The following is a 27,894-nucleotide window of genomic DNA, read 5'->3' as shown; positions in this document are numbered from 1 at the left end:
CCACTATGGAGAACAGTATGGAGGTTAAAAACTAAAAATAGAACTACCATATGACCCAGCAATCCCACTACTGGGCATATACTCTGTTAAAACCATAATTCAAAAAGAGACAATGTTCATTGCAGCTCTATTTACAATAGCCATGACATGGAAGCAACCTAAGTGTCCACTGACAGATGAATGGATATAGAAGATGTGACACGTATATACAATGGAATATTACTCAGCCAGAAAAAGAAACCAAATTGAGTTATTTGTAATGAGGTGGATAGACCTAGTGTCTGTCATACAGAGTGAAGTAAGTCAGAAAGAGAAAAACAAATATTGTATGCTAACACATATATATGGAATCTTTAAAAAAAATGGTTCTGATGAACCTAGGGGCAGGACAGGAATAAAGACGCAGACATAGAGAACAGATTTGAGGTCACGGGTGAGGGGGGAAGCTGGGATGAAGTGAGAGTGTAGCATTGACATATATACACTACCAAACGTAAAATAGATAGCTAATGGGAAGCAACTTCATAGCGCAGGGAGATCAGCTTGGTGCTTTGTGACCACCTGGAAGGGTGGTAAAGGGAGGGTGGGAGGGAGACGCAGAGGGAGGGGATATGGGGATATATGTATACATATAGCTGATTCACTTTGTTATACAGCAGAAACTAACAACATTTTAAAGCAATTATACTCCAATGAAGATGTTAAAAGAAAAAAAAGACACAGTTGCCCAATACTCACATAAGAAGAGATAAACAATCTGAATAGGCCCATATCTACTAAAGAAAGTGAATCAAACATTAATAAGCTTCTAAAACAGCAGCAAGGTTAGACGGTTTCACCTGTAAATTCTACCAAACATTTAAGGAGGAAATTACACCAATTCTCTGCAATCTACTTTAGAAAATAGAAGCAGGGGAAATACGTCCTAACACATTCTTTGAGCCCAGCATTACCCTAATACCAATGCCAGATAAAGACATTATACACATTATAGAAAAAAGAAAACTACAGACCAATATCTCTCATGAACATAGATGTAAAATCCTCAATAAAGTTTTAGCAAATCAGGAGGGGTGATGTCAGCCTCATGGCAGCATCTCCTCTCCCCTTTGATTTACATCTAACTGGACATCCATAATCCAGAAAAAGTACCTCTACACAGCACACCAGGCTACCTGAGAGATCCATCCACCTTGCACCCGAATGTGGGTGGACTGGAACCTCAGAGGAAGCTGAGGACCCAGTACATTGGTGGCAGCGGGAGCAACAGTGGGCCAGCATGCCATTTGGGCAATGGAGATGGAGGGTAAAAGCAGTGAGTGGGGGTCTCGCTGGCCATGCATGCTGGAGCTGGAAGGACCCATTGCTCTCTCTGAGGAGAGGTTGCAGTGACAGAGAGGACAGAAAGGAAAAAGAAGAAGGCAAAGAGAACCTAAATGCCCAGCTACAGAGGAATGGATAATATACAATGGGATATTACTCAGCCATAAAAAAATAATAATAATAATGCCATTTGCAGCAACATGGATGGACCTAGAGATTATCATACTAAGTGAAGTAAGTCAGACAAAGACAAATATCATATGATATCACTCATATGTAGAATCTAATTTTAAAATGATATAAATGAACTTATTTACAAAATAGACTCACAGATTTCAAAAACAAACTTATGGTTACCAAAGGGGAAATGGCGGGGGGAGGGATAAATCAGGAGCTTGGGATGAATATACACACACTACTATATATAAGATAGATAACAATGAGGACCTACCATATAGCACAGGGAACTCTAGTCAATATTCTGTGATAACCCATATGAGAAAAGAATCTGAAAAAGAACGAACATATGTGTAACTGAATCACTTTGCTATACACCTGAAAGTAACACAACATTTTAAATCAACTATACTCCAATAAAATTAAAATAATAAAATAAAAAGACAGCAAAGAGAACTGAAAGGATGCATTTCCTGCTGTCTGCCCAGGATTCTGGCAAGAGGACTGCCCACAAACCTGAGACATGCCCCATGCACATTCAAGGATCCCCGTACCAGGCTGTAGGCACCCCAAAGCCCCAGGTGCCAAGCATATACCTCCCCCAGCTCTGCCATTGCCATTTTCCACCCTTTTATTTCTGCCAGCGTTTTTTGTTTTGTTTTGTTTTTTGTTTTTTTAATGTGCACATTCCCAACCTCCTTAGTGGTGAGTCAGCTTTGGGAAGAGAAATCAAAAACTTGTGCTATAGTGCCACATTCTGAAAAAAAACAAAAGGAAGTTTCCTAATTACCAACCTGTTGAACTGTTAGAATCAAAGTAAACAAAGTTTTGATAAGAAAGGTGTTCTCTACTTCAGATGCAGTGGCAAAGGCACTTTTCATCAAATACTATTGAAAAAATCATGGTATTACAGTAGCACAAAAAGAAAATGACAGTTTTACAGGAACCGAACCCAAATATGTGGAATATTGTGATCTAACTGATAAAGAATTCAAAGTAGTTGTTATGAAGAAATTCAACAAGCTACAAGATAACTCAGAAAGGTAATACAATGATCTACCAAAGGGACTGAAATTCTAAAAAAGAACAAAACAAATTCTGGGGCTCAAGAACTCAATAAATGAGATGAAGAATGCATTAAAAAGCATTGGAAATAGAGCAGGTCAGATGGAAGAAAGAATAAGTGAGCTCAAGGATAGCAATATAGAAGTTTCAGGTGGAAAAGGAGAGAGAACTAAGATTTTTTAAAAGTGAAGAAACCCCATGAGAATTTTCAGACTCCATTAGAAGAGCCAACATAAGATTTATGGGTATACCATAAGGAGAAGAGAGAGAGAAAGGAGCTGAGAGCATATTTAAGGAAATAATAGCTGAGACCTTCCTAACCTGGGGAAGGAACTGGATATACAGGTCCACGAAGCTAATAGAACACTTTATCTCAATGAAAAAGACCTTCTCCAAGACACATTAAAACTGTCAAAAGTCAGTGATATAGAATTTTAAAAGCAGCCAGTGAAAAGGATAGCAACCTACAAAGGAACTCCTATTATGCAATCAGCAGATTTCTCAACAGGAATTCTACACACCAGGAGAGAGTGGGATGACATATTCAAAGTATTGAAAGATAAAAATTGTCAGTCAAGAATACCCTACCCAGATTGACACACACTACTATATATAAAATAGATAACTAATAAGGACCTACTGTATAGCACAGGGAACTCTACTTAATTCTCTGTAATGACCTATATGGGAAAAGAATCTAAAAAAGAGTGGATATATGTATAACTGATTCACTTTGCTGTATAGCAGAAACTATCACAACATTGTAAATCAACTATACTTCAATAAAAAAAAAATACCCTATCCAGCAAAGTTATCCTTCAGATAGAAAGGAGAAATAAGAGCTTTCCCAGACAAACAAAACCTGAGGGAGTTTACCACCACTATACCTGCCTTAAAAGAAACGTTGATCAGAGCTCTTCAAGGTAAAATGAAAAGACAAAAGTACACAAAAGTGATTAAGGTGATAGTCAGAATTGGAAAACTGTAAATTTTTTAGAATAGTATATTAAAGGTTAAAAGCATAAAGGTTAAAAGAGGAAGAACATTTAAAATAACTATAGCTACTAAAACTCGGTAACAAAAATCACAGCATAAAAAGAGATAATTTGTGAAATCAAAAATACAAAAGGGGAAGAGTAAAAGGATGGAACATATTTAGACAAATGGAAATAAAGTGCTATCAGCAGGAAAAGGACTATTGTATCTATGAGATGTTTTATGTAAACCTCATGGTAACCACAAAGCAAAAAGCTAGAGCAGAGACACAAATATATAAAAGAGTGAGCAAATCACCATGGAAAATTGCCAACTTACAAAAGTAGAAACAGAAGGAAAAAGAAACAATGAAGAGACAAAATAACCAGAAGGCAAAAGATAAAATGGCAGTAGTACATCCTTACATATCAATAATCTCCCTAAGTGTAAATGGATTGAATTCACCAATCATGAGGCACAGACTGTATGGATTGAAAAAAAAGACTCAACTGTATACTGCTTACAGTAGACTTATTTCAGCTCTAAAGACACTCATAGCCTTAAGGTAAAAGGATGGAAAAATATATTCTAAGCAAATGGAAACCAAAAGATGTTGAAACTATACTTATATGAAACAAAATAGACTTCAAGCCAAATGTGGTATCAAAAGTCAACGAAGGTTATTATATACTGATAAAAAAGTCCATACGTCAAGAATATATAGCAATCATGAATATATATGCTCCCAACACCCAAGTAACCAAACATATTAAGCAAATACTAACACTTTAAGGGAGAAGTAGACAACAATACAATAATAGTAGGGAAGGTCAATATCCCACTCTCAGCAATGAATAAATTGTCCAGGCAGAAAATCAATAAGAAAATGTTGGAATTGAACCACACATTAGAATAAATTGACTTAACAGTCATATACATAACACTCTATGCAGCAGCAGCAGAATACACATTCTTTTCAGGTGCATGTGGAACATTCTCCAGAATAGATCATATAATAGAACACAAATCTTAGCAAATTTAAGAAAATTGAAATCATACCAGCTACCTTTTCTGACCAAAAGGGTATGAAAGTAAAAATCAACAAAAAGAAAGAAAGAAGACCTACAAATATGTGGAAACTAAACAGCACAATGGGTCAAAGAAGAAATCAAAAGGGAAATGTAAAATTATCTCTGGGAATTCCCTGGTGGTCCAGTGGTTAGAACTTCGCACTTTCACTGCCAAGGGTGCAGGTTCAATCCCTGGTAGGGGAACTAAGATCCCACAAAACATGTGGGAGTGGAGCAGCCAAAAAAAACAAAAAACAAAAAACTCAAAACAAATGAAAATGGAAAATACAACCTATCAAATATGGTGGGATACAGCAAAAACAGAGAGGAAAGTTTACAGCAATAAATACATATTAAGAAATTAGAGGGCTTCCCTGGTGGCACAGTGGTTAAGAGCCCACCTGCCAACGCAGGGCACATGGTTTCGAGCCCTGGTCCAGGAAGATCCCACATGCCGCAGAGCAACTAAGCCCGTGTGCCACAACTACTGAGCCTGTGCTCTAGAGCCCGTGAGCCACAACTACTGAGCCCACACGCCACACCTACTGAAGCCCATGTGCCTAGAACCCATGCACTGCAACAAGAGAAGCCACTGCAATGAGAAGCCTGCGCACCACAATGAAGAGTAGCCCCCGCTCGCCACAACTAGAGAAAGCCCGCACACAGCAACGAAGACCCAACGCAGCCAAAAATTTTAAAACTAAAATAATAAATTTATGTTAAAAAAAAAAGAAATTAGAGAGATCTCAAATAAATAACCTAACTTAAACGTACCAGAAAAAGAACAAATCAAGCCCAAAGTTAGCAGAAGGAAATAATACAGATTAGAGTGAAAGAAAACAAAATAGAGACCAGAAAAACAATAGAAAGAATAAGTAAAACTAAGGGCTGGTTCTCTGAAAAGATAACAAAAATTAACAAACCTTTAGCTAGACTAAGAAAAAAAAGACAAATAAAATTAGAAATGAAAGGAGATGTGACAGCTGATATTGCAGAGATACAAAGGATCACAAGACACTATTATGAACAATTATGTGCTACAAATTACATAATCTAGACAAAATAGATATATTTCTAGAAACACAAACCTACCAAGACTGAAGCAGGAAGAAACAGAAAATCTGAACAGACCAACAGTAAGTAAAGAGATTGAATCAGTAATCAACAAACTCCTAACACAGAAAACTCCAGGACCAAATGGCTTCTGGAGATTGCTACCAAACATTTAAAGAAGAATTAACACCAATCTTCCTCAAAATTTGAAAATATCAAGGAATAGAAACACTTCCAAACTCATTCTACAAAATCAGCATAATCTTGATAGCAAAACCAGATAAGGATAACAAAAGAAAAGATCAATAATTCTGATTGAAAAGAAAAAATGCCCTTAACAGATTGGGTATAGAAGGAACTTAATTAAGGCCATATATGACAAACCCACAGCTAATATTATTATACCCAATGGAGAAAAATTGAAAACGTTTCCTCTAAGATCAGGAACAAGACAAGGATGCCCATTCTCACCACTTCTATTCAATATCATAATGGAATTACTACAGTAGCTAGAGCAATTAAGCAAAACAAAGTAATGGGGCTTCCCTGGTGGTGCAGTGGTTGGGAGTCCCGCCTGCTGATGCAGGGGACATGGGTTCGTGCCCCGGTCCAGGAGGATCCCACATGCCATGGAGCAGCTAGGCCCGTGAGCCATGGCCACTAAGCCTGCGCGTCTGGAGCCTGTGCTCCGCAACGGGAGAGGCCACAACAGTGAGAGGACTGCGTACCGAAAAAAAAAAAAAAAAAGTAATGAAAGGCAGCCAAATCAGAAAGGAAGAAGTAAAATTGTCATCATTTGCTGATGACATGAGTTTACATATAGAAAATCCCAAAGAGTCAGTCAAAAAATTGTTGATATTAACAATTTCAGTAAAGTGACAATACAAAATCAACATACAAAAATCAGTTGGATTCCTTTACACTTATGATGAAACATCTAAAAAAGAAAGAAAACTATCTCATTTACAATAACATTGAAAAAAATAAAACACTTAGGAATAAAGTTAACCAAGGAAGATCTGTACAATGAAAAACTACAAGACTTTGCAAAAAGAAACAAATAGAAAGACATCCCATGTTCATGGATTGGAAGAATATTGTTAAAATGGCCATAACACCCAAATACATCTACAGATTTAATGCAATCCCCATCAAAATATCAATGATATTCTTTACAGAAATAGAAGAAATCATCCTAGAATTTATGTAAGACCACAAAAGACCCTAAATAGCCAAGCAATAATGAAAGAAAAAGAAAAGAAAAAAGCCAGAGGTATCATGCTTCCAGGTTTCAAACTATATTACAAAGCCATAGTAATAAAAGCAGTATGCTATATATATACTGGCACAAAAAAAGACACATCAGGGCTTCCCTGGTGGCGCAGTGGTTGAGAGTCCGCCTGCCGATGCAGGGGACGCGGGTTCGTGCCCCGGTCCGGGAGGATCCCACATGCCGCGGAGCGGATGGGCCCGTGACCCATGGCTGCTGAGCCTGCGCGTTCGGAGCCTGTGCTCCAAAACGGGAGAGGCCACAACAGTGAGAGGCCCGCGTACCGCAAAAAAAAAAAAAAAAAAAAAGACACATCAACCAATGGAACAGAATAGAGAGCCCAGAATTAAACCTCAGCATATATGGTCAAGTAGTATTCCACAAAGGAGCCAAGAACACCAAATGTGGAAAGGATAGTCTTTTCAACAAATGGTGCTGAGAAAACTAGAGAAACACATGTAGAGCAATGAAATTAGTCCCGTATCTCACATCACTCAAAAACAAACAAACAAATTTGAGGGACTTCCCTGGCAGTCGAATGGTTAAGACTTCGCACTTCTGGGACTTCCCTGGTGGTCCAGTGTGTAAGACTTCATGCTCCCAATGCAGGGGGCCTGGGTTTTTCCCCTGGTCAGGGAGCTAGATCCCAAATGCATGCTGCAACTAAGAGTCCACATGCCACAACTATGAAGTCCGCATGCTGCAACTAAAAGATCCCACATACTGCAACTAAACATCTCACGTGGCGCAACGAAGATCCCACGTGCCACAGCTAAGACCCAGAACAGCCTAAATAAATATTTAAAAAAAAAAAAAAAAGACTCCGTGCTTCCACTGCAGGTGGCACGTGTTTGATCCCTGGTCAGGGAACTAAGAACCCACATGCCAGGTGGGCAAAATAATAATAATAATAAACTCAAAATGGATCAAAGACTTAAACATCAGACTTGATACCATAAAACTCCTAGAAGAAAATGTAGAGAAGATGTTCATCAATATTTGTCTTGGCAATAATTTTCGGTATATGACAGCAAAAGCACAAACAATAAAAGCAAAAATCAACACATGGGACTACATCTAACTCAAAATCTTCTGCACAGCAAAAAGAACAAAATGAAAAAATAACCTACAGAATGGGAGAAAAAAATTGCAAACCATATATGAGATAAGGGGTTAATATCCAAAATATATAAAGGGATCATACAACTTAACAACAATAACAAAAATCACATATATATACACAATGGAATATTACTCAGCCATAAAAAGAAACGAAATTGAGTTATTTGTAGTGAGGTGGATGGACCTAGAGTCTGTCATACAGAGTGAAGTAAGTCAGAAAGAGAAAAACATATACCATATGCTAACACATATATATGGAATCTAAAAAAAAAAAAAAAAGTTCTGAAGAACCTAGGGGCAGGACAGGAATAAAGACAAAAACATAGAGAATGGGGGCTTCCCTGGTGGTGCAGTGGTTGAGAGTCCGCCTGCCGATGCAGGGGACACGGGTTCATGCCCTGGTCCAGGAAGATCCCACATGCTGCAGAGCAGCTAGGCCTGTGAGCCATGGCCACTGAGTCTACACGTCCGGAGCCTGTGCTCCACAACAGGAGAAGGCCACAACAGTGAGAGGCCCGCGTACCGCAAAAAAAAAAAAAAAAAAAAAAACACATAGAGAATGGACTTGAGGACACGGGGAGGGGGAAGGGTAAGCTGGGACAAAGTGAGAGAGTAACATTGACATATATACACTACCAAATGTAAAACAGATAGCTAGTGGAAAGCAATTGCATTGTATGGGGAGATCAGCTTGGTGCTTTCTGACCACCTAGAAGGGTGGGATAGGGAGGGTGGAACAGGGAGGGTGGGAGATGCAACAGGGAGGGGATATGGGGATATATGTATACATATAGCTGATTCACTTTGTTATATAGCAGAAACTAACACAATATTGTAAAGCAATTATACTCCAATAAAGATGTTAAAAAAGTAACAAAAATCTAATTAACAAATGGGCAGAATTAAATACACATTTTTCCAAATAGGACATCAAAATAGTCAACAAGCACATGAAAATATGTTTAACGTCACTAGTCATCAGGGAAATGGAAATCAAAACCACAGTAAGATATCATGTCACACGTCAGAATAGCTATCATCAAGTAGACAAGAGAAAGGTGCTAGTGAGGGTGTGGTAAAAAGGAAACCCTAATACATTGTTGATGGGGATGTAAATAGGTCCAACCACTATGGAAAACAGTATGGAGTTTCCTTAAAAAATTAAAAATAGATCTAACATTTGATCCAGCAATTCCACTTCTTGGTATATACCCAAAGGAAATGAAAACAGGATTCTGACAAGAAAAATGCACTTCCTTGTTAAATGCAGCATCATTCACAATAGCAAAGATATGGAAACAACCCAAATGCCCATCAATGGATGAATGGATAAAAAAAGATATGGTACATATACACAATGGAATATTATTCAGCCATGAGAAAGGATATCCTGCCACTTGCAACAACTTCAACGGATCTTGAGCTTATTGTGCTAAGTGAGATAAGTCAGACAGAGGAAGACAAGTATTATACAATATCACTTATACATAGAATCTAAAAAAGTCAAACCTGTTTTTTAAGAAAAAGAGTAAAATGGTAGTTATTAGGGGATTGGGGGACAGCGGGATAAGACTGATGGTGTTTAAGGATACAAGCTTGTAGCACGTAGTCATAAGCCAAAGAGATCTAACGCACAGTATAATGAACATAGATAATAATATTGTACTAAAATTATGTAATGTGATAAATCACTATAACAATTATATTACAATATATAAATGTATCAAAGTAACACTGTGCACCTTAAATTTACACGTTATATGTCAAATTTGTTCAAATAAGTTTATAAAAATGGTAAAACAAATATGTATGTGTGTACGTGTGTGTATATATATATATATATATATATATATATAATCAGTAAATCAAATCCAATTTACCCCAGGTATGCAAGGCTCATTCAACATTTGAAAATCAATTAATGAAGTCAAAGGCCATTATGCTGTACACCTTCAACATATATAGTGTTCTATGTAAATTATATCTTAATAAAACTGAAAGAAAAAAACCAATTAATGTCACATCAACAGGCTAGGGAATTCCCTGGCAGTTCAGTAGTTAGGACTCGTGCTTCCACTGCAGGGGGCACGGATTTGATCCCTGGTCAGGGAACTAAGATCCTGAAAGCTGTGCCTCACACCCAAAAAAATAAAAAACAAACAAAAAAGGCTAAAAAAGAAAAATTACATGATCCTATCAACAGATGCAGAAAAAGCACTTGACAAAATCCAACACCCAGTAAACTAGGAATAGAGAGGAATTTCCTCAGCTTGATAAAGAATATCTACAAAAACCTACAGCTAACATACTTAACAGTGCAAAATCAAAGCTTTCCTACTAAGATCAGGTACAAGACAAAGATATCTCCTCCCACTACTCCTTTCAACATTACACTGGAAGTTCCAGGTAATGCAACAAGACAAGAAAAAAATAAAACTGCCTTTGTTCACAGACGACATGATCATCTATGAAGAAAATCCAAAAGAATTGACCAAAAAAAAAAAAAAAAAAAACCAACTCCTGGAACTAATAATTGATTATAACAACTTTGTAGGTTGAAGGTTAACATACAAAAGTCAACCACTTTTTTATTTACCAGCAATGAGCAAGTGAGACTTGAAATTAAAAACACAATACCATTTACATTAGGACCTCAAAAATAATATTAGGTGTAAATCTAACAAAATATGCATACAATCTGTATGAGGATCTAATGAATGATATCAAAGATCTAAATAGAGTTATTCTATGTTCATGGATAGGAACACTCAATATTGTCAAGATTTCAGTTCTTCCTAAATTGATCTATACATTCAATGTAATCCCAGTCGAAATTCCACCAAGTGCACTATAGAATGTGTAGCATGTAACAGCTATAGAATTAGTATTCTACAGTTGCTGAATATGTTCTATAAACATCAATTAGTTGTGATTTTCAAATCTATATTCATACGTGTGTGTGTGTGTATACGTGTGTGTGTGTGTGTGTGTGTGTGGCTTTTGATCAAGTCTATCAATTACTAAATGAGTAGTAAAATCTCCAACAGTAATTGTGGATTTTCCCATTTCTGTCATTTTTTGCTTCATACATTTTGAAGGTACATTAGGTACATACACATTTAGGATTACATTTTGATGAAATTGATCCTTTTATCAATGTGAAATGTCCTTTTTTTATACCTTATATTAACACAGCCACACTACTTTTCTTATGCTTGTTTACATAGTACATCTTTTTCTATCCTTTTACTTCTAGCCCATCTGTGTCTTTATATTTAAAGCATGACTCTTGTATAAAGCCTCTACTTGGGCCTTGCTTTTTATCTGTTCCAACAGCCTCTTTTAATTGGAATGTTTAAGCCCATTGATGTTCAATATGATTACTGATATATTTGTATTTAAACTTTCCATCTTGCTCTTTCTTCTCTATTCCATCTCTTCTTGTGCCTTTCTTATTCCTTTTCTGCCTTCATTTGGATTACTTTTTAGCATTCAATCTCCTATTTTGGCTTTTTGCTTATACCTGTTTTCAGTGGTAACTCCTATGATTTATAATATGTCATCCTTACATTGAACCAGTCTGTATTTATTATACCACTTCATTTATAAGAATCTTCCAACAGTAAAATTCCATTTATTCCTCATCCAATCCTTTGTACTATTGTCATGTATTTTACTTTTACATCTTATAAGCCCAACTAAACACTTTTTGCTTTAAACAGTATTAAAGAAATAAAAATTTTTAAGCATTTTATATTTATCTAATTTTACCATTTCCAACATGCTTCATTATTTCCAGGTCTGTACCTTCTCAAAGACTAACAAGTATCACTAGATTGTGATTTTTATATGGTACATTTTCCAATATTTTAAATTTCTTGTTAGTAAAAATGTAAAATTAATTGTAGATTCACAGTGGTGGCATAAGAAGGATAATTAAGAATGAGAATAATAGAATGAACTGGCCTGCACAAAGTAGAGTGGACTAAGGTGCCAGTTCATAAAGCAAAATCTTTTGTAAGAACTTTAATATAAAAATTTTTAACAGAATTTACAGTATAAGTTGTATTTTTTAGTGTCCATCGCCTGAGAAAAGACACATGTAAGGATGTAAAGACCCCTTGCACGAGCAAAGGTACACCAGAGGTACAACCTGTAGTAGAACTACCCTACCTGGCATTTAAAAATATGTGTGCAATTTAGACCATCACATGGGGGGGGGGCAGTTTTTTATTTCCTGTGGTAAAATGTACAGCTCCGATGCAGAATTGTCCTACCCAAAAATGCTCATAGCACCCAGATTGGAGGCATTAAAACTATCTGGCTATACTTTGGGGCATCACTTATTTTTACTTGTTTGAGAGAATAAGAAACATTCATGTCTAACAACAGAATACTTGATACCCCCCCCATTTCTAATCTGTTTCCCATTACGATAAATGACACCATCATCCACACAATTGTTCCAACTAGACATATTTCCTTCCCTCCCCCCAACATACAATCCATCATTAAATTATTTGATGCCATTTTTAAAATATATCCCTAGTCTGTCAACCTCTCTTCTATCACTGTCACACTAGTTCAAAGGAGCATCACCTCTAGTCTAGACAGCAACCTCCTAACTCCCTGGAAACCATTCTCCACACAGCAGCCAGTCATGTTTTAAAAGCAAAACTCAAAAATTTTTTCTTCCCTGTTTTAAAATCTCCAAAGGTGTCTCATTGCACTTAGGAAGTCAGACTCCTTGTGTTAGTTCACAAAATCATACGTGATGTGCCTCCTGCCTGCCTCTTCTCATCTCATGGCACTCTACTCCTCAGCCACTGTGCCACCTCACTGCCTTACCTTCCATTCCTCAAACTTGCCAAGTTCATTCGTGACTCAGGGACTTTGAACTACTGTTCTCTGCTAGATCTAAATCACATGGGTGGCTCCTTTTCTTTTGGAGCTCTGGCCCTGCTGAACCAGTTCAGAATCTCCAGAAGTAGGACTAAGGTGGTTACCTTAAAAATAAGTAAACTAAAAAACTTAGATACACTAAAGTTTGTGAACCAGTGAGCTAAATTTTCTCTTCCTCATGTCTCTAAGCAAGTTACAGATTTGTTAATGAGCCTGGAAGTAAAAAGTACCTGAGGATCCAATTCAATAATTTTTCTTGTTTCCCTTCGAAAACTTTCACATTCAGTGCATGTAGTAGTTAGATACGGCCATACTGCTGCAACAGACACCCAACAATAATAAAGAGACTTAAAGAGGTATAACATTTAGTGATTACATTCTGTGGAGAGTCCCACTAGGAATTATACAACATGACAAAGTGGGAGTTATTCCTGGAATGCAAGGACGGTTCAACACATGAAAATCAATCATTCTAATATACCACATTAACAGAGTGAAGGACAAAAACCACATTATCATATTAATTGATGCAGAAAAGCATTTGATAAGACTCAACACCCTTTCCTGACACCCCCCCCCCCCGCAAGAAAAAATCAACAAATCAGGAATAGAAGGAAACTACCTTAGCATAATAAAGACCATATAGGAAAATCCCACTGCTAACATTATACTGCAATGGTAAAAGAGGCAAAGCTTTTCCTCTAAGATCAGGAACAAGACAAGGATGCCCACTCTTGCCACTTCTTTTCTACATGTTTTTTGAAGTCCTAGTCAGAGCAATTAGGAAAGAAAAAGAATTAAAAATCATTGAAATTGGAAAGAAGAAAAATTATGTTTGCAGATATTATCTTTCATGTTGAAAATCCAAGATTCCATACACATACACACAAACCCTTATTTTGTTTTAATATAAAGCAAAATAAAAGAAGAAATCTAAAGCGAGAAATAGACAGCAATATAATAATAGTAGGGGACTTCAATATCCCATTTTCATCAATCATCCAGACAGAAATCATCCAGACAGAAAATCAATATAGACACATTGGACTTAATAACATAAGGCCAAATGCTTAATATCTAGAATATCAAAAGAACTCCTACAACTCAACACCAAAAAAATCAAATAACCCAATTCAAAAATGGGCAAAAGACTTGAATAGTCATCTTTCCAAAGATGATATACAAATGACCAACAAGCATGTGAAAAGATGCTCAAAATCACTAACCAGAGAAATGCAATTCAAACCCACAATGAGATATTACCTCATATCCATTAGGATGTCTAGTATAAAAAAAAAAAAGGAAGGAAGGGAGGGAGGGAGGGAGGAAATAAGTAATGATGAAGATGTGGAGAAACTGGAACCCTTGTGCACTGTTGGTAGGATTGTAAAATGGTGTGACTGCTGTGGAAAACAGTATAGAAGTTCCACAAAAAATTTAAACTAGAACTGCCATAGGATCCAGCAATAGCACTTCTGGGTATGTAACCTAAAGAACTGAAAGGATCTCAAAGAGATACTTGCACATGTATGTTCACAGCAGCACTGTTCACAATAGCCAAATGTCCACTGACAGATAAATGGATAAGCAAAATAAAATGTGATATATACTTACAATGGAATATTATTCAGCCTTTAAAAGGAATGAATTCCTGTCACATTCTGCAACAAGGGTGAAGCTTGAGGACATTATGCTAAGTGAAACAAGCCAATCACAAAAAAGATAAATACTGTGTGATTTCATTTACATGAAGTACCTAAAATAATCAAATTCATAGACACACAAAGTAAGATAGTGGTTACCAGGGGCTGGAATATGAATATGTTTTCAAGTCTATTTGTAGGAGTGGAATTGCTGAGTCATATGTTAACTCTATGTTTAACTTTTTGAGGAACAGCCAAACTGTGTTCCACAGCTGCTGCACCATGTTACATTCCCACCAATGTACAAGGGTTCGTATTCATCTACATGCTCTTCAACACTTGTCCATTTTTATTAAAGTAATCCTTGAAGGTGTGAAGTGATAACTCACTGTGGTTTTGATTTTCATTTCCCTAATGACTAATGAGGTTGAGCATTTTTTCATGTGCTCATTAGCCATTTGTATATACATTTTGGAGAAAGGTCTATTCAAATACTTTGCTCATTTGTAAATTGTGTTGTCTTTCTATTCTTAAGTTGTAAGAGTTCTTTATATATTCTGGATACAAGTCCCGTTATATTTTAAAGTTAAGGGAATGTCTGTTGATACAATTATTGTGGCTTTCTAGACCACACTTCATTAACTTCCAAAATATTTTCAAGTTAACAGTATTTTTTGATTAAGTACATCAAATGTCACCTTAAATATAATTGCATAGAAGTTTAAAACTTTAAAGCAACCACTGCATTTTCAAACAAATGAATTCCGAGCTGAGGAGAGGCAGGTACAGGGATCCATAAGTTAAAAGAAATTCAGAGATATATGCAACATATGGACCTTATTTGAAACCTGACTTGAACTGGAAAATTAATTATGAGACAATTTTAAATGCTAACTGAATAATTACTAATAAATTGTTAACATTTAAGTGTGATAACAGTATTGTGGTTATCTTTAAGAGCTTTTTCTTTCAGACATACATAACTGAAATATTTACAAATGAAACTATTTGCTACCTGGGATTTGCTTCAAAATAAATCAGGGTTGGGAAGATGGGTAGCATATAGATAAATCAAGATCGGCCATGAATTGATTATGTTGAAATAAGTTCATCATACTATTTTGTATATTCTGAAATGTAGCATTAAAAATAAAATAAACACTACACCAATGTCCACTACGTATTAAGAGCACAGGGGGCTGGCAGCAACTAAACAGAATCAACTAAAGTTTTACAAACTTAAGAAATTAATTTCTCAAAGCAAAAGAGCTCTGAGAAAATTAATGAGACTGACATATCTGTACAAATTAACGTATACAACGTTTTAAGTATTACCACCAGTCACAGGCTAACTGGGTAGTTATATCAATCACCGTACACACAATAGCACAAAGCAACAGCCATCAGCATCACTCTTTACCTACACAGTTTATCTCCTCACCAGAGTTAGGGACTGGAACTCCCACTGGAAGGGTATAACAACTACCCTCACTGGTTACAGAAAATACTGCCTTCAAGTAAGTATAAGTACATTTCAAGTAATTTTACAGCAATCTCTCAGACCACCTTATGTTGGGTTGGCCAAAATGTTCATTGGGGATTTTCCATTACATCGTATGGGAAACCTAAACGAACGTTTTGGCCAACCCAATACTTACCCAAATTGCACATCCTACAGACATGTCAATTAGGATAGCTAGATATATATATAACTTGCACACTTAAGATACATATCCACCAGAATGACAATAATAATAGTAATAATAATAAACATTCACAAGGATTTAGAGAAGCTGCAACCCTTATGCATTGTGATAGGAATATTTTTATTCCTATCACAAAGTGGTACAGCCACTTTGGAAAACAGTTTGGCAGTTTAGAAAGTCAAACAAAATTTCCAAACAACCCGACAATTACACTCCTAGGAATCTACCTAAAAGAAATTAAAATATATGTCCACACAATGACAAATAACGGGGAATGCTCACAGAGTCACTGTTCATAACCAAAAATGTAAACAATCCAAATGTCCGACTGGCGAATGAATAAACAAAATGTAGTATATCCATACAATGCAATACTATATAGCAACTAAAAGAACTACAGTACAGGTATACGCTATAACACGGATGAACCTCAGAAACGTTATGCCAAGGGAAAGAAGCCAGATACAAAAGCCTTCAAATTGTATGGTTCTATTCACAGGTAATTTCTAGACAGGGAAAATTTATAGAAACAGATTAGTGTGGATGCCTGGGGCTTGGGGTAGGAACAGGAACTAAGTGCAAAGGACCAGGAGGGCAACTTTTATGGGCTGATGGAAATTTTCTAAAACTGGATTGTGATGATGGTTTTGCAACTCCATGAGTTTACTAAAACCACTGAATTATACACTTACAATGGGTGGATTTTACGGTGTGTAAATTATAGCTCAATAAAGTTGTTGTTGAGTACCATCACAATAAAGTCTTAAGAATGACCATTTTAAAGCTCTGGCTTTCATTTCATATAATTTCAATATATTTAATTCTAACATACTCTCAGGATTAAGAATATTGAAAACTAAACTGGCTATTTTCAAAGGATTCCAAGTACACACATCTCTAAACCTTACTGATCAAATATTGCTCTTTAAGCTCTATGTCATGTAACTATGTGACAAAAATCACTGTCTAGAGCTTAGTATTTCCTTAGTATTTCCCCTTAGCCATTTTGTTTTCCCCTAAACTTATGCCCTACAGTGTTCGTTTCCATAAAAATCTCATTTGGCACCGCTCAAGTTTTCCGTTAGATCCAATGTTTTCTTAAAATATTTCAGAACCTGAAATAAAAATTTAAGTAGTTATATTAAACATCTACCTAAATACATATATACATTCTAAATATAAAATGAATATTATCCTTTTTTTCTTTGCTTTGTTCATTAAGTTACTCACATGCTGCCGTCTGTTAAGTTTCCAAACTTTGAAACAATGAAGTTTCAAATCAAGCTTTGTTTTCACTATTTTGGTTAAAAATTATTGTTTGTTTTAAACTTATTTGATGGATTCTGACTCCATCTCTTCCCATTCCACTGAAAAATCTGCCAAAGAGGTTATGTTCCCTATAAGCCAGTCATTAAAACAAACATTGTTTTAACCAAACATCTTTTCCCCAAACCAAATCTCATATGAAACGCCAATAACCTACAAGAGATAAAATAGAAAGCTTCCAACCTCATAAATACAGCAGCCTCAAGGTATGGCTTGAAAACAAATGCTTTAAGTTACAAGCTACACTGACTTCTGCACAGCACAAATACAGAAAAGGTAAGCTGAAAATACATAAGCAATACTTTTAAGAAAAACTTGGATATACTTGATTAAAAATATATTAGGAACTCAATTTTTAAAATGGATTAATTATAAAATGATTCCCCAAATAATCTGTCTTTAAAACTCCATAAATGAAGACATTACTTTTTGGGAATTCCATCTACTACAAAGGCTGTGCACATTTTATCATAATTTCCTTATTATGACAGATTAAAAAAAGACCAACAAAAGAGAATTCAAAAGCCACATTAACACAAAACACTGAGCCTAGTGGAAAAGGGTCAAATAAATGAGTTTGTCAGTAAGAAATGCCAATTACCCAACAGGCAGTAAAGAAAATAGATGGCAAGAATGCTCTGGTAAAACCATTTATGTAACTGTATTATGAATTAAGAAAAAAAAAAAAAAACAGGACTATCTGCCTCCAGAATCAGGTACAAATCAAGCAAATATTCAACCAAAATAGGGACAAATAGGGTAAACCTGGAAAAGGGGATTTGTACTATTAGGAATTTTCAAATTTATCAACTACAAAATATAAACCCCTTCCCCTTCAGAAATCAAAGGTAAAGGTATCATGATATATAACTTCACCACATTTTTATAAAATAAAAATAGAAATTATTGCTATATGATTGTAAAAATGGAGGCAAGTAAAGAGTTCAGAAATATACTCGTTTATAATCAATTAAATGATGAGCCATAATTTGAACCCTAATTATCACATTATGTAGAAATCACAATTCAGGTATTGCGTCCTCAGATATTAAGTTATATGTTAAATAGTTCACATTTTAAAAACATTTTATCATTACATTATCAAATTTGATAAAATCTTATCAAAACATCTATGTATGCAATATAAATCATATTGTTAAGAGTATAAAGTAACATTTAAAGAAAACTGCTGAGGTGTCAAGTAAGTATTTTCTATTAAATATACACAATTTAACATTTAGAACTCCATAAATTAATTCTTGCTAAAAGTTGATTCAGGTTTACAAAGGCATACTTCGTGAACTATAATAAATTTCCCCAGCACCACTTTCCTTTTTTTATTCCAAAATTCTTTCATTAGGTTTAACTTTCTTCTGTCATTCATACGTAAAAGTTACAGAAGGTTTACAATACGTAGTCTTCATTGTAACATGTTTTTAAAAATCTAAGCAAAGTGCACATTAAACTGGCTACAACTACTCAAACCTCTTGATTATCGTCAAATAAAAAATAGATGAATACTTCATTCACTTAAATCTTTCTGAGGAAAAAAAATAGTATACCTTGCTTAAATAAGAATTCCCCAGTAAGCATATTATATAAAAGATTTCCCATGTTATTTTATTAAGTTTTCTTTCTCTCATTAAAACTTTTTAAAAGTCTAATGAAGAACACATACTTACAAAGCCGTATTACACAACTACAGTACTGTTAATTAAATAAAGCAGCCCAGTATAGTTGTAAACATTTTAAATGTAGTAAACAAGACTTGGCATGTCTTTTCTCCCCAAAACTTGCCATTATAATGCTCTTTCCATAAATAATTATCCTTTCTGGAAAAGTTTTCTGGTATATTTTAGTCTTTAAAAGTATTACACTGAAATAATATGTGAAAAGATTTAGTCATGGCAATTTCACTGAAGCTTTTATTGCCTCTGTTGGTAATATGACAGGGATGTAAGAAACACAATTGAACTTACAGAGATATGCAGATGATAGTCACTAAAGATAATCTTGATCTCAAGTATTTTTATATGTGGGCACTTCTAATTTTATACACTTTACTATTTAAAAAGCATTACATTGTAAAATGTGTACCTGTTTTGACATTTGGCAAAAAGGAAACTGTACCTGTGGTTCAGTTTAAAACAAAGAATCAGCATGGGGAGTTTACCAGAATGAAGACTGAAACACTAATGAATTAAAGCAATTCAAGTTGTGTGTGTGTGTGTGTGTGTGCGTGTGTGTGTGAGCATGTGTGTCTCTTTCAACCTGTCAATCTCTCTCTTTCACACACACGCACACACACGGCCATTATGTGTAAGCATTTTTTAGTACAAAATATTCCCTGTAACCAGACATGTATCCTCAGAATAACCACACCACATTAAATCAGTCTTCTCTTTTCAGCCCTAGTAATAGTATTGTTTAATTCTAAGATGCCATCATAGAGTTAACAACCTTAACTTTTATGCTACATGATTATATTCAAAGCTTTATGTATTTTTCTGTTTATAATTACATAGTAATTATAAATGTTTAGTACCAAACTGATGACAAACACTATTTTGTTGAAAAGGTCTTGCATTTAAAAGGAAAAGTCTGTAAAACCCAAGGCACTAGGCCACGAATCAATATCAGACTTTTATGAAAAACAATTTATATTGGGGAAAAAAAGCTAATCGGATCTCATTTCAAAACACAGCATACCGGAATTAATTAATCAATTCAAAAACAATACCATAACTCAAAATCTTCAAGACAGGAAACAAAATAGTACATTTATATATATATATCTTTTAAAAATTTTTCATAATTGAAGTTCCTCTTAATATTTACAAATATGAAATCAGGAAATACTGAAAGCAGCAGGATTCTTCTTTTTTCTTTTCTTTTTTTAATAACCAATTCCAGTAACCTGAATAGAAATTTTCAAAATTTTCTTTTGATAGAATCATATTCTTGAATTAAAGTTATGATTAGAATATTAATATCTATGGGGAAAGCTTTCTAGTCAATTTCAAAATCGTAAATAAAAAGTAGTTTTAATATATCATTGTTTGTTAAAATCATTTCCGCATATACCTTATAATGTACTGCTATTCTGAAGTACATACCTTTGATAATTTCAACATTAGAACTTAGAGTGCCTGGATACACCAAGCAAAATCTACTCCTGCTAAAAACCAGTCATCCAATATCAGAAATTTTACATTTTTTAACCTGCCTTATAGAAATGTTTAAGAAAGCAATAAACCCTTCTTCACAGGTCAAGAAGTGAACAAAGAAATGAGCACTTTCAGCATGAAAGCAGTTCATGGGTCTTGTAATGAAGGGAAAAAAAAAAACCATACAAGACAGAGTTCTGCTTTGATGTGAAAACTGAGCTAATCTGAGTGAAACAAAGAACAGTAAAAATTAAATAATTTACGAAAATAGAAGCCAGATTGGTACTTTGCATCAAGTGCATGCCTGCTTGAAAATCTTTGCTCCTGAAATATTTGGCAACCACAGTGATTAGCAGTTAAAGCAACTTCAACAAAATAAGAAGTCATCAAAAATGGACTATTTGTCTGAAAGAGCAGTACCTATATTATAAGAATTGAACTTTATGGCTCATTACAACCATTTTCAAAATTTAATTCCTACTATCTTCTTATAAATTAAGAGAATTTCATTTGTGTTCCATAGTGCGCTGACCAAAAAAACCCCAAAAAACAAAAATAAACCCTCATGCCTAAATTTAGAATATTGTATTATGTAGCAATCTAAAACATTCAAAACAAATTAAATAGTTTAACTTACTCGACAGGCATATAAGCGTTTCAAAATCATAATGAAATCCAATTATGGAGTGCATAATGTAGACAGGAGTAGAATCTAACATTATGCAGATGTTTTTCTAAATAAAACCCCCTGTAAGACAACTATATATAAACATGGGTAAGATAAGTGCAGACTAGTTCTGTGGAACCTTCTGAAATCGAGGGTCTAAAACACAGTAAAATTTTGGGTAGGCACACCAAGTTATCCTAAAAATTTTTCACGTTGGTTATTTTGACTTTTTTTTCAACAGATACTCTACTCACGTTAACAATACATGTGATTTGCCAGGAAAAAAAAAAATCCCCCCATACCAAAACACCATTCCAGATCTGGTACACTTAAATATATCACTCTCACTGGAAGTGCTATCAGCATAGTCTTTGCAACTAGCCCAAAGCATATATTTAAGAAGTTTTTATAAATTGTGATGTTCACATGTTTAATTCTTATGCCAAACTGTTTTCTGATGAAGACAGCATTGTGCTTTATGCAAGAATGGAAACTTCAAAATAATCACCATAAAGCTTCTAAGACTTATGGGAGAATAAACTAGGATGGTCCACAGATATAAGATGAAATCCACAATGTTGGAATAATAAATGTTTAGAGCGGCCCAGACTAGAAGACAAGCCCAAACCACCATTAGAAGAATGAAATACGATATGGTCCAAGATGTATCCTTAAAGTTTTGTCTCAACCCTCAGTCTGAATTGTGAGGATTGATCTTCAGTTCAGTCCAGCCAGCAGAAATTGACTGTGCAATTTTCCATTGTATTTATTGTACAGACTATGTACATTCTAGAAGGTTCCTTTAGTGCTACACTGTTGTACTTTTTGTCCCAGCAATTTGAGGGCGTGCAAATTCCACAAAGTCATCAATAAGAACAGGCCATGCTCCTGTGGGCGGGGGGGGGGGGGATGGGAGAAAGGAAAGAAAGAAAAGCAGAAATAAGGCTAACATTTTAATAGAATCCTTTATTTTTTAAAAATATCTTCCCCATAATTGTTAAAGTATGTCATTATAAGTATTCCCACTGATAGGACTTCCAAATTTCTAGCTCTTTAGAGTTTCTACCTAGAGTATTCCTTTCTCTCTTCTCTATTATTCCAATACTTGATAATTCCTTGAATGATAAAAAAATAACCCTTCTGGTAACTAATAATATTATGGTTTTCTGAAGGCCACTGAAGCCAGGCCACTGAAGTAATTTGGTCAAATCTGACCTTGATATGATGACATGCTGCCAGTGCTGCTGAAAGCACAGTAGGTTGGAGTTAATCTTTTTTTGCACTTTGTGGCAATCTTACAAAGGAAATTAACAGCAAGGATCAAACTCTAACCTATTTCATGATAATAAATTACTAAAGGATTTTAAATTACATATATGCATGCCTCTATACATGCCTCTTCTCTATGCCAACCTCCAAATCAGGAAGTTCTTCACTTTTGTGTAAGGTCTAACAGAAAGCACAATTATCAATTATCAGTCATTTCTCACTTCTTAAAGAAGACAATACATGACAATGAAAACAAAGATAAGGAAATAACATTATCTTTGGTTACATTAAGTAGTTCCAGGACACTTTTAAGGAGACCAAGGTTACTAGAGATTTTTCAAAAAATACCTCTGCCTATTCAACAATATCAAGAAAAAAGAATCCTGCTAATTCTCAAGGGGAACTAGGTAAGTATGCGTGAAGAAACGAATGTAAATCACTGCCAGCTCCAAAAAAACAAAAGCACATGTCCTGATAGTGGATGGCAAAATCATCCTTATACATACATGAAGAAACAGCAGAAAAGCATTCAATCAGTGAATATTTACTGAATGCCAAGAGTACTACAGTAGGAAACTAAAGTCCGTTTCCATTTGGACAAGGTCACTAAACTTAAGGAGTTTACAATCAAGTTCACAGACAAAACAAACAGACAACAACAAAAAATACATATACAAGTACTATAAAAGTACATTAAGAAAAGAATAGGTTCCTAAAGTAAACTGAAAATCTAAAACATGGATGAAAAGTACTCATGCCTTTCTGGAAGACATGAATACACAGAATTGGTATTTAAGGAAACAAGGCAGATTGGTAAAGAGGATAAAGGCATTTCATACATTCAGAAGAGCACAAATAAAAGCTCAGAAGAAGGAAATTAACTCTAAGAAAAACAGAAGTAGACAAGAAGTTCAAGAGTGTGTGATAAAAGAAGACAAATTTTTCAAAAAACTGATAGAGCAAAATGTTCATTACCTTCTTCATCATAATTAGACATGTCATCTGCAATCATTGTACTGAAGTCTAAAAGAAGATTCCAAGTATCTTTTGGTATTGATCGTTTATGATGTTCCTATTAAAAAAAAAAGAAGCATCCAAATCACTAAAAAGAGTTTCAAAAAAACAGTCCAGATGATGCCAAATACAAGAATGCAAAACAACCTATGTAATAAAATTCTGGAAATCAAATTTTTCATTCTATGTCCATTACATGCTCTGAAATGAGTTAGTTATGCTTTAAAATGTTAATTTATCTTCAAACAAAGCAAAAGTTTAGAGAAAACACCGAACTGCAGAAAATATGAACTTACCAACAAAAATTTATTCCATAAGTCTAAGAATTTAAATCTTCCATTAAGCACTAAATTCCAGTAGGCAATGGCCATTTCTAGATCTGTAATATTAAAAATAAATTATATACTTCAAATGTCAGGAATATTTGTCCCTGAAAAAAAAAAACACCAGGTAAGACAAAAGATAGCCTTTAAAAAAAAAAAAGGCTTGTGTCCTGAATACTTACATAATAAAAATTTCCTATAGAGTTAAGTCCAAGCTTTGTATCCTGCTTCCATCACAAATGAATGGTGCCTTCAGGGCAAGAAGGATATCACTTACCTCATAAGGGGTTTCTGAAGTTTAAATAAGATAACGTAGGTAAGCATGTTCGACTAGCTCATAAGTATTCAAATATTAATGTACACCAGTATTTCTTGACCTCAGCACTTTTGATATTTGGGGCAGATAATTTTTTGTTGTGGGAAGCTGTCCTGTGCATTACAGCACTAGCAGCATCCCTGGCCTCTATCCACTAGATGCCAGTAGCAGTTCTGCCCCATCCCCAGTGGTGACAACCAAAAGTATCTCCACATATTGACAAAGGTCCCCTGGGAGGCAAAACTGTCCCCAGCTGTAAATCACTGAGGTACACCTATAAGCTGTAATGCAAAGAATTACTACCCACAATCCTAACCAATCTTACGCTCCAAGTTGTTGGCTGACTCATCCTCAAGGAGACCATTAAGAATATTAAAAATTTAAAATTAATAATAAACTAAGATTTGTCTTTTTAAAAGTTTGATGAAGAGGATATAAATGACTATTTAACTGGTTTTGGAGCCGATAAGGATAAAGAAGCAATATTACCACATGACAAAAAACTATATCTGTCATAACAACAGAGAGAAAGAACTATGATCTCTTTCAAAGAACTAAAGTAGTTAGGTCAAGCTTTTATGAGTATATTTACGTTTCCAGGTCAGGAAAAATTACACCCCAAGTAACTTAAAAGTCCTTTTAGATATGATCTCCAAACTACTCTGGATAATCTGAGGAATCATGAAAGACTAGGAAAGACTCGAAAAAGGCTCACATCCTACCTGAAAAAAAACATATAGGACATAAGGCAAAAAATCCCCCATCTTCACTAGACCCTAACCTCTTCAAGGATAGGGACTACATATCCCCAAACTAGCAGACTGAAACACACAGTAGGCATTCAGAAACTGCTGAATGAACAAGTTTCCTTGGAAAAGGTGCCTCTTCTCCCATCCAAGGTTAAGCCCCTAACACCATTATTATGGATCCAATATGCCACCCTGCCTTTTCAAGGAATCTGGTCTACTGATTAATTTTCTTCTCTCCCTGTATCTTCAACTTTGTCCTGTCTTCCAGCTTTCCCCTCCACAAAGGAACATGCTCAAGTTATCACCTATCTTTAATAAATCTTTCTTGTATCTCTCCATTCCCTTACAAGCTACCCTCTTTCTCCCTCCCTTCACAGATCATCTTGAGAGAGTACATGGAGTCTTCTACTTTTATTTTTAATGTGCTCATGAAAACATGTCTGAAAGTCAAGTTCAGATCCCCATGTTTTAAGAGAACTAGAAATATGACAACAATCCCTAACTAATCACAATTCCTTTTTAATCTTTGCAGTCTTTAAAGCTCTATACCAAATATTCCTTCCAGGTTCTTTAATTTTATTCTTTTCTTTACCAACCAAACATATAATTGTCTAGCTTAAGTGCAGTAAGATCGCTCTTATTAGCATGTATAGTAGGATTTGCTGTTATTAGCATGCTTAATGATATCCTTCTTCACTTCAAATGCATTAAATTTATGAGAACTAAGCTTATTACTAGTGTTAGCATTTTTTTCCCTTTTCAATTAATTTTTAGAAAATAAGGATGAGAAACAATGAAGTATTCAAATAACTGTAAACCATGAGACACCTATAAAGGCCCATTTCTCAGCTGATATACTAACCTAAGAATCTTACAAGAATAGGAGTGTACATATATGATGTTTGAAAGTTCAGGTAGTTAAAAGAACTTTTTGTAATCTACATTCATTGTCCAATTTCCTCACCTACCACACATTTTAATTCTATAAACTAGTGTCCACCTCCGTCACTCACCCCACTGAAAGTAATCTCTGAAGGGTCACCAAGCCCTTCTGGTTGCCAAATAAACCTTTAAGTCCTTAATTTACTTGGCTCTCTGCCGTATTTGACAAAACTGAGTACACCTCCTGGATGGAACTGTCGCTTCTCTCAGCTTTAATGGTATCACTCTATTGATTTTCCTCTGTCCTCTCTGGCCTTATTTTCTTTTACTGCTCCTCTTCCTCCATTTGTCCATTAAATGCTGATGTTCTATAACACTGTACGTCAGCAATAACCACCTCTACTTCTCTCAGTAGATTTTTCAAACCTTAACCTTTTTTCAAGTTATATGCTCAAACCATCTCTAACAAGTCCTAAATCTGAAACTACTCTTTCTATATTCTAGATTCTTACATCTAATTGCCTAAGGACATCTTCAACTGGATATCCACAAACAACTCAAATTCAACAGGGCTCAAACTGAACTACAGACCTACCATTTTCTTTTCTCTCAATGAATGTCATCACCCTACAGTGTTTCTCAATGAAACACAATTTTTCATTGTAAGGAAATGAAGTCCTATGCACTGCAGGTCATTTAGCAGACCCCTAATCCCAGTAGAAGCCCTCAGTCGTTACAACAATACCAAAAATACCCCCCCATATTTCCAAATATCCCCAAATGGGGGTTAAGACTAACTTCCTCATCACACTTTCAATCAAAGCTTTCTCATTTTGGCTTCTAAGCACCTTTTAAATCTCTCTCTTTTCTCCATCCCTTGCTAGGGCCTACGCTAGGGGCCTCTTCATGTCTAGCTAAATCACTGCAACAGCTTCATAACCAATTTCTCTTCCTCTGGTTCTGCCTCCACACCTTTTAAAGGACCACACTGCTTTCAGATGGACCTTTCAGGCATATAAATTTGGTTTCACTTCCATGTTAAAATTCTTCAATGATTAAAACAACAATGAGATACCACTACACACCTTTTGGAAGGGCCAAAATCCAAAACACTGACAACACCAAATGCTGGCGAGGATGTGAAGCAACAGGAGCTCTCATTCATTGCTGGTGGGAATGCAAAATAGTACAGCCACTTTGGAACAGTTTGGTAGTTTCTTACAAAACTAAACATACGCTTACCATGTGATCCAGCAATCACACTCCTGGGTATTTTCCCAAATGAACTGAAAACTTATATCCACACAAAAACCTGCACATGGATGTTTACAGAAGTCATAACTGCCAAAACTTGGAAGCAACCAAGATGTCCTTTAGTAGGTAGACAGATATATAAACTGTGGTACATCCAGATGAAGAAAAATTATTCAGTGCCAAAATGAAATGAGCTTTCAAGCCATGAAAAGATACGGAGGAAAACAAATGCATAATAATATTATTAAGTGAAGAAGTCAATCTGCAAAGGCTACATGCTGCATGATTCCAACTATATGACATTCTGGAAAAGGCAAAGCTATGGAGAGAGTAAAAAGATCAGTGGTTGCCAGGGGTTAGGAGGGAGCAAAGGATGAACAGGCAGAGCACAGAGGTTTATTAGGGAGAGTAAAACTTCTCTGTATGAAGCTATTATGGTGGATACATGTCATTATACATTTGTCCAAACTCATAGAATGTACAACATTAACAGTGAACCCTAGGGGAGGGATAAATTAGGAGTATGGGATTAAGATATACACACTACTATATATGGAGTAGAGAACCAACAAGGACCTACTGTATAGCACAGGGAACTATACTCAATATCTTGTAATAACC

General features: G+C 35.3%; 1 protein-coding gene across 1 annotated transcript in view; it reads right to left on the bottom strand.

Moving 5' to 3' along the window:
- Window positions 1–17,024: 17,024 nt before the first annotated feature.
- DCUN1D1 (defective in cullin neddylation 1 domain containing 1) overlaps window positions 17,025–27,894 on the bottom strand; it is a 33,218-nt gene continuing 22,348 nt past the window's right edge. Inside the window, exons 5-7 of the mRNA XM_082839185.1 lie at window positions 24,046–24,128; window positions 23,711–23,807; window positions 17,025–22,354 (exon numbers count right to left, since the gene is read on the bottom strand). Coding sequence (XP_082695311.1) covers window positions 22,275–22,354; window positions 23,711–23,807; window positions 24,046–24,128 — 260 coding nt within the window. The 3' untranslated portion in view covers window positions 17,025–22,274. The remainder of the gene's footprint in view (window positions 22,355–23,710; window positions 23,808–24,045; window positions 24,129–27,894) is intronic.

This window comes from Leucopleurus acutus (genome assembly GCF_964270905.1).
Source record: "Leucopleurus acutus genome assembly, chromosome: 5".
Lineage (NCBI taxonomy): Eukaryota > Metazoa > Chordata > Mammalia > Artiodactyla > Delphinidae > Leucopleurus > Leucopleurus acutus.
Note: the sequence above shows the minus strand (reverse complement) of the source record. Positions and strands in the feature narration are given on the sequence as shown.